This window comes from Manacus vitellinus, unplaced genomic scaffold (assembly GCF_001715985.3).
Source record: "Manacus vitellinus isolate BGI_N305 unplaced genomic scaffold, ASM171598v3 scaffold_59_pilon, whole genome shotgun sequence".
Classification (NCBI taxonomy): domain Eukaryota; kingdom Metazoa; phylum Chordata; class Aves; order Passeriformes; family Pipridae; genus Manacus; species Manacus vitellinus.
Window position 1 is genome coordinate 2809289 of NW_021940681.1, and position 7681 is coordinate 2816969.

The window sequence follows — 7681 nt, forward strand, 5'->3', positions numbered from 1 at the left end:
CTGCAGAGAGCAAGCGTGTGCTGGTAGTGGGAGGCCGGAGCTATTTATAGATGCCATTAGGAAGCACAAAGCTCACACTCCAGCAGTCTCTGCTCTGCTGCCAGGGGCTCATATGCTGGTAGTCCAGCTCTCTGCCCTGCTGGGAGCTGCAGAGGATGGTCCTCACCCCCTCTCCTGCCACTCTGGGCTAAGACCTTGCTGTGATTAGGGTGGGGAGAATTTGTATCCCGTCTTTTACAGGAGCTACTGTTGCTCCATCTTAGCAACCAGTTCACCCCAGACCCCTTTCTACCTCCTATTACTCTTTTTTCACCTTGCACCTGTTTTTGAGTGCAGCAAAAGTGAGCTCTGGTGTCCTTGCCTGCCATGGCGATGCTGCCTCCATCCTGGCATCCCCTTCCCACCCACGCCACCATTGCCTCAGCAAAACCCTACTGCCGTCCTCCTCACTGCCCAATACATCCACCCCCATCTTGCCAGATGCTGCAGCATCTGCATGTCCATCTCCCAGGTTCTGCGCTCACATACATCCTCTTTTCTGCTCCCCTTTTTGGGAGCACTTGCCCACCATGGTGGGATTGCTCAAGTGGTTCTTTCTCTCTTGTCTTGCAGTTGTATCAACCAGGCAGAACATCTGGAGGTAGAAGGGCCCAGGCAGTGAAGGATCAATTGCCTTGCAAGTGTAACTGTATAAATAAACCATATTATATATATATATTTTATATTTTTTTTTTACTGCTTTATATCGTGAATGGATGTGGACGGCCAGACAGAGTATTTTTACAGACTATAAAATAAAACCAGAGACTGACGACACAAAGCAACCATCTTCCCCTGCGGATGAAAGTGACCCCCTTCTACTTTTTTTAAAGCAGTTTCTATATTCAACAGAAAACAGCGGTGCTCCCATTCTGCATAGCCTCCTCAAAAGATCCATCGTACATTTGGAAAAGTCCTTGTTCCTTTGACTAAGGGAGCAGAGCTGCAGTGGAGACCTGCCTGGAGACTCACCTGGATGGAGCAAGTTAACAGATTTTACAGCATCTGGTCGCAGCAAGCAGGGCCATGACAAACAGCCTCTTCGCTGGCTGCAGGGGAGGCACAAGAGCAGCTTTAAGACAAATTTCTGACCCCTCTTTTCTTATATATATTATAAGAAACCTGTAGTAGAAGCCCATTTTCCATGGTGCCATGGACCACGCTTGAAGGGAGCAATGGAGCACAGAGCAGGAGCTTGTTTTTCTCATATCCACTTAGTTTTTCAACTTGTTTTTAAAATAAAAAATTGCAGAATGAGCCCTTCCTCAGTGGTGATGTGAGTGGGGAGCAGGACCAAAACGTTCTTGGTGACATTTCCCCTGGGGGTTTTTTTGATTCTTTTTTCTGTTTGTTTTTTTTTTAACTCTTGATGGCCAGTAGCTACTGTTTTGTTCATCTGTCCTCTGTCCCAGTGGGTTGCCTTGTATTTTAATTGCAAAACCAAAGCGGTTTGGGGAGGGAATGAGTTTGTCCAGATCCTCAAGCCTGTTTTCAACGCGTCATATGCAAAAAACATGACTTGGGCACAGCGTTCACCGTAAAATCCTGCTTTCCCTGTGCGAATGTAATCCTGTGTGCTGCAGATCCAGTTTTCAATAAATCTTTGGGAAAGGATTTGAGCCAAGTGAGCGTGCTGTTGTGGGCAGGGTGAGCCATCTCTGACAGCTCCTGGTCTGGTGCCTGACGGACACATCTGAGCTGTTTGTGCACCCTGCAGCTGCCTCTTTCGTTTCCAAGCCATCTCTTTCTATTTGCTGAATTAAAGCTGTAAGTATTTTATAACCGACTGAATCTTATGCACACAGTGCTCTTTTTTCTTTTTTTTTTTTTCTTTTTTTTTAAAATCACAAAGTGCTTTACAGCCGGCGGATGCAGCTTGTCTCCGGTGAGATGTGGCCATCTCTGGGATGAAACATGACAACCTTTTAATAATGCACAGCAGCAGCTCGGAGCATTTTAGGACAGGAGGCAAAGGGGATGGCGGTTGTCTGCAGATAGGAGCAGGTAAGGGGAAACCTCCCATTTGCCTTCAAGCCCCTTTGTCTGCACCTGGATAACAGCAGCCAAGAACGTCAGCTCTTGCTGTCCATCAGCATCTCCCCTGGGACTGCTGGGCTCTGTCCCCAGGGACATGCCCCTCTCAAAGCCAATTTTCAAGGTGCTACCACAGCCACCAGGTTGGTCAAGTGATATTGAAGGATTAAAGTTTGTTTTGTTGGGAGATCACTGGTCTCAGGTTACCACTGGACAGCTGCTGCAGTGAGGAAATGCAATTTTGAAGTTGTCTTTTTTGAATTGGGGCTTTTGGGGTTTTTTTGTGGGGGTTCTTTTTCAAGTTCCTCCTCACCCCCCTCCTTAAACCATGTATCTCAGGGAAATTAGTTAAAAATGCATTTGCTCCATGCAGCTGCATCTAGTTTCTCCCATCTGCCTGTTTTTTGGACTTTGTGCACTCATTTTTTTGGACTCTCTTGCTTTTTAAAAAGATTCCACCTCGCTAAGAGAAGTGGAGGGTGATGGAGGTTGTAAAGAGCATTTCAGTGCTGCTTGGGAAAAACACCCAAGAAGTGGGTTCAGAAAACTCACTTGCCTTGGATATGGCTAGATTTTGGAAAGTCCTCTGCATGCCCTGAAAAACTGACCTCTGCAGGTTAAAAACTGGATCTTTCATTTTTGGGGCTACATGTGTAGCTTTGCCTTCAGCAAAATAAATGGTAATCAAGAGAAAAGGGTCATCACTTATGGCACTTCCTATTGGAAAAAACGGGGGCAGAAAATGAATTTGAATCTGATTTTGTGGGGGATTTTGCCCTCTGTTATGATTATATATTATTTATTGTTGTTGCGGGTTACTTCTGTTCAGTCATGATCTCACAGGTCAAACCAGCACCAGTCTTTCCTGGAGGGAGGTGTGGTAGGGTGTGGAAAATAAAAGTTTAAAATATATATCTCACAGCAGATTTTGACCCTTCAGCTGATGCCCCTTGGCTGGGATGCAGGATTTGGAACTGTTGCATGGGATGGGTGACAGTGTAACTCGACCGTGTCCCCCCGCAGAGGTCTGATAATCAGGCAGGGGCCTAGGAGGAGTACTGTAGCCAGGGGTTAACTCTTGTTTTTTCAGCTCAAGACTGTGGCACTTCGCAGATTTTCTTCATTTTGTGTCCTACAAACCATCGCCCAGCTGCTGCCTAGGCAGCAGCGTTTTGTAAGGCAATAAATTACTTTGATTAACACCTCTGTCCCTGCTGTGGTGCACGTGGCGGTGGGGGGGAGAGGCGTTAATCAAACCCACACGTTACCTCAGGAGCTCCCCAGCCGTGGGTGACCTATATTCCTCCCGGCACGGGGGGCCTGCGATGGCAGGGCGAACGTGCGGGTCCCCGCGTGTTATTTAACTGAGTGAGGCTCAATACCCACTCTGGCTCCCTCGCCCTCCCGCTTTTATCTGCTCTAAAGCCTGTGTCAATAATACATTTCTGCCATTGAATATTTTATTGATGCTTTGACTTTTTTTTGCTGCTCGCAATTCCCATTTCAAGGCTGCGTGATTGTTCCTAATTAAAATTTTATGCCCTGGGACAAGCCTTCTTGCTACAGTGGAGATGATGCTGTCCTTTTCTAGGCCACTACAGAGCAGTAGGAAGGAATTACCCATTGTTATGAGATTAAAACAAAGCAAATAAATTATTGTTTTTCCCTTGAAAAACAAACCAAAAGCCCAGTGTACGATGCGTACTGGAGAGGGAACAACTGGCTTGCGGGCAAGGCAGGGATCTAAGCGTACGGGGTGGCTCGAGGATGCTGTGCCTGGCTGAGCAAGGACTTGTGTCCCCATGTCCCTCAGGCATTGTGGGCAGCTTCTTCCTTCCCTGTAGTGGGCGGGAATGGACTTCAGAGCTTCTCTCTCCTCAGATGTTTCTCACTACTGGCTCCAGTGCCACCCAAAAATCACAAAGCACAGTGACCTGTTTGTCACTGGTCATCAGCCCTGGCTTTTTGATGCCTTTTTTTTTTTTTTTTTTTTTTTTAAAAATCTGCAGGCTCTGTCAGCACAAGACATCATTCAGGAGAGTAATTCAGCCACCCTGGAGCTCTTTTCCTCACTGCACTACATGATTTTTAATATTTTTTAATATGGCAATAGAAAAATTGCCCCCATCTCCTCACCCATCTACTCTAGACAGCTCCTTAGGCCAGACATCCTGTGCAGATGGTCTGGGTGCCAGCACTGCCCCAGGCCAGTACAGTTTCTCAAGACACTTACACCACCCCCAGTTTGCAGTCACAGATTTGTACGAGTTCCTCAGTGTTTGGGTTTGGATTTTTTTCCCCTAAATTTCATCTAGAATGGTAGAAGCACTTGTGCTGCCTCCCAGCCCCTGAATTTGGCAAGCAGCTTTTAAAGCACACACTTCAGCTCCAGTTACATAAGGAAAGGTGTGAATATCTGGAGGAGAAAATGCCTGTTGGCTTTGCTCCCCAAGTGGTGTCCAGATGCTCTGCTGCTCCTGGGTGCACAGCTTCTACCAGAGTAGTTCACTGCAGATGGAGAAGAGCTGCTTGAACTGGCGTGCGTGTCCATGCAGGGAGCATTGTCTGCTCTCCTATGATGATTTTCTTTCTGTCTCAGAGTACAGACTGAGTGCATTCTACCTTGCCCTGGAAAAAAAAAATAAAAATCATAAAGCACTAGAGGATGCTGGGAAATTTTCTTGTTTATGGATGAGCAAGTTTCTCTCCCAATGGAACCTCCTGCCAGCAGAAATCTTTTTTTTTTTTTTTTTGGATGTATTATATAAGTCTCTGCTTGCATTTAACTAACTGACTTCCTCTTAAACAATTTATGTACTCCTTCTATTCCTCAGAGGCCAGCTTGCTCCTTCGGTGAGGCTCACCACGTAGGGCCTGCCAGTGGGCCACGTTACAGACAGAACACGACAGGCACTTCTCGGTGTGATGCTTGGAGGGCTAGGCCTGCTTGTTTCCCTCCATGAGCTGCTGAAATGAGAACAAAAATCTTTGAGGAGAACAGAGAGTCCCTTCAGCTCAGTGGGCCTGATATTCAGCATCTTCCCTCCTGTAAGGCACAGCTCTGCCCCTCACCAAAAAGCTAACAGAATCAGTTTTGAGGGAGAGCACGCAACTACTCTTGTTACCAAGCTAAGTATAACCTGTTTATTAGCTACTGAAAAACATGAAATTAAGGGGCATCACAGTCCTAGTGTATTTTCTCATCACTCAGGAGCACTCAGCAGCTCTTGGGCTGGGGCAGGAGGGAAGGCACTGATGCCAGGCTTTCTGCTTGAGGGATGACCATGTCACAACCTTCTGTTCTCCTTTTCAAGCCACCTTCCCTGGCTACAGAGGCAAAATAAGAGATGGGAGGCACAGGGCATGCAGCACACATCAGACACATCACTGAGAAGGCACAGCTTTCCTCTTCAGCTGGTCTGGCACCCTGGATTACAGTAATCAGCACCCAAACTCTGGTTTTGCACTATTTATTGAAGACTTCAGGTGACAGCACAGCAGGTTAGTTTTGAATCACGCCCCAAGAATGTTAAAAACAGGAATTGAGCTGTATGCTCCCCCCGCTTACTGGAGACACACAAAAAACCAGCAAAACAAACAAGCAAACTTTTTTTCAACCCCTTCCCTTTGCTTACTGGAGCTGAACAGGATGGTTCCATAGGTAGCAGGAAGTTGGAAGCATTCATACTACAGTGCTGCTCACGGGAACTGGGACAAGTCTTGCCAGGTGACCCGCAGAGCTGCTTCTGCTAGTGGCATCTCCAGGGGTTAGTCATCAGACAGCACAGTCCCAAACACAGGGTTATTTCTTCAGAGAGAAACAGAGCACCTTCATTTTCAGATGCAGGTTTGTTACATGCACAGTAACCTATAAAATGGGGTGGTAGGGGACTGTGGGCTTCTGTTTCAGCTCTCAGACACAATTGTACACATGTGGACTTTGCACCAGGTTTCCCTCTCTCCCTAGTCTCCGCGTGGCTACACTGTGCTCCTGCCTGCTCGGGACTGGCAGTGGGAAGATGCTGTAGGTGCAGCTGGGGAGGAAAAAAGCATTCCAGGCCTGAGACAGCTGCGAACTTGCCTGCCCTCCCCACCCCCTCCTCTGCCCCCATCAAAAAAAAGGCCCACTTGCCTTCTGAACAAGCATGAAAGCAGCTTTAGTAAATTCAATTGATTTTTCTGACTCTCCAGCATCTTTGAGCACCCCAGACTCACTCAGTCTGCACAGGGAACAGAGGGAGCTGATTTTTCTTGCGGAAGAGCAGGCGCTCCTCTGGGATTCAGAGGGAGAAATGACAAATAAGAACAGGCAGGAGAGATGGGGACAGGCAAAATTTCTCAGTGAGAGACTTTACCCATGCAGCGGACATTGCTCTGCCTTCTGTGCAATTAACTACTTACTGACCAGAGCACTGCCAATTCCTTTAGATCAAGCTTTTACAGCAGTGCAGGGCTACATGGGAGCAGCTCAAGGAAGAGGGAGAATACCCCAGTCCTTTCAGGGAACCTTGGCAGGCTGCGGTGAATCCTAGCTTATTATTAGGAACTTGAGCTGACAATAAAGCTGTGCTGCTCTTCACAAAAGACACTTTGCAACTACTCAGCTTCTTCACCAGCCCAGAAATCACAAGAGAGAACTTTGTAGGAGAAGCCATCTGCTTCGTCACTTCCTCCATTTTTAATGACAGCCACCCTGGGTGGCTGGAAGAGTCCCTGCCTGGCTCGCCTTCCTGTTCCTCAGGGCCATGAAGTCAGAGGTCCCTGCGTGACATCACAGCACGATCATGCAAGACAGCTCTGAAAATGCCCAGCCAGAGCTGGGGCGCCAATACAACCCTGGCACAAGAAGCAGAAAGCACCAAGTAAAGGTGAAGGGTGGGATAGGAACAGCAACATAAAAGGAAAGTGAGGCTCGTCTCTGCTTTTCGTTTAACAGATTAGAGAGTCTCTCTTTAAATGTGACTCATCCAGGGCAATACTAGGAAGAGTTTCTTCTATTAACACACCCTTGGCAAAAGCAGTTCAGTTAGTCGCTGACCGGGTATCAAGACGTCACCGGCCGGGATGATGCGTCTCTTTAACTTGGTACGGAGTCCACTAGCACTTATTTGCTTTGGAGAAGAGCGGGGGAGGAAAGAGAGGCACATGCCATCCCTCCTGAGCAACTTTACCATGAACTATTTGAACCCACATGCCGACACGGCCCATTCCCTTCATCTCTCTTCCTGCCGGACACACCGAGCCCTGCTGCGAGAAGTGTTCCATCTTTCCACGCTCCCCTGTGCAGTGCGGCCGATCGCGGGGCGCTACCCACGGCGCATCGGGGGTCCACGGCGCTGAGCATGGGGAGCTGCTGGAGACGGGACAGTGGCGCTGGGTGGGGGACGCCGACTCCTTGGCACGCCGGAGCCCCTCACCGGGGGGGCCGGGAGGGGAGGCGGGCGTCGAGGCGTCGAGCGCGAGGTCCGTGGAGGCGAGGCCGGCCGCACGCATGTCCGAGGAGCAGGTTAGCCGCTGTCACACGCACAGTGGAGTCGCCGAGAGCACAATGTGCGTTAGTCAGTGGCTCACCTGCTCCTGGAGGGTGACGGGGGGCGGCGGGGCCCGC

The 7681-nt window shown here is 48.7% G+C and overlaps 1 protein-coding gene and 1 long non-coding RNA gene across 7 annotated transcripts in view; one reads left to right on the top strand and one right to left on the bottom strand.

Annotated features, from left to right (window-relative positions):
- Positions 1-1789, top strand: part of RASSF7 (Ras association domain family member 7) — a 34683-nt gene extending 32894 nt beyond the window's left edge. For 4 of the 6 annotated variants that reach the window (XM_018082079.2, XM_029963345.1, XM_018082078.2 and 1 more), the window contains one exon: positions 892-1789. In XM_018082079.2, the coding sequence (XP_017937568.1) occupies positions 892-968 (77 nt within the window). In that variant the 3' untranslated portion in view covers positions 969-1789. Of the gene's footprint in view, positions 1-612 lie in introns of all 6 variants that reach the window. The other 2 variants (XM_008919931.3, XM_018082080.2) reach the window with 1 other exon arrangement.
- Positions 1790-4070: 2281 nt separating this feature from the next.
- LOC108641270 lies at positions 4071-7488 on the bottom strand. Its single transcript, XR_001921884.2, has 2 exons — positions 5709-7488; positions 4071-4701 (listed from the first exon to the last, which is right to left on the bottom strand). It is a non-coding gene; the product is annotated as an uncharacterized LOC108641270 (long non-coding RNA).
- Between the last annotated feature and the right edge of the window lie 193 nt (positions 7489-7681).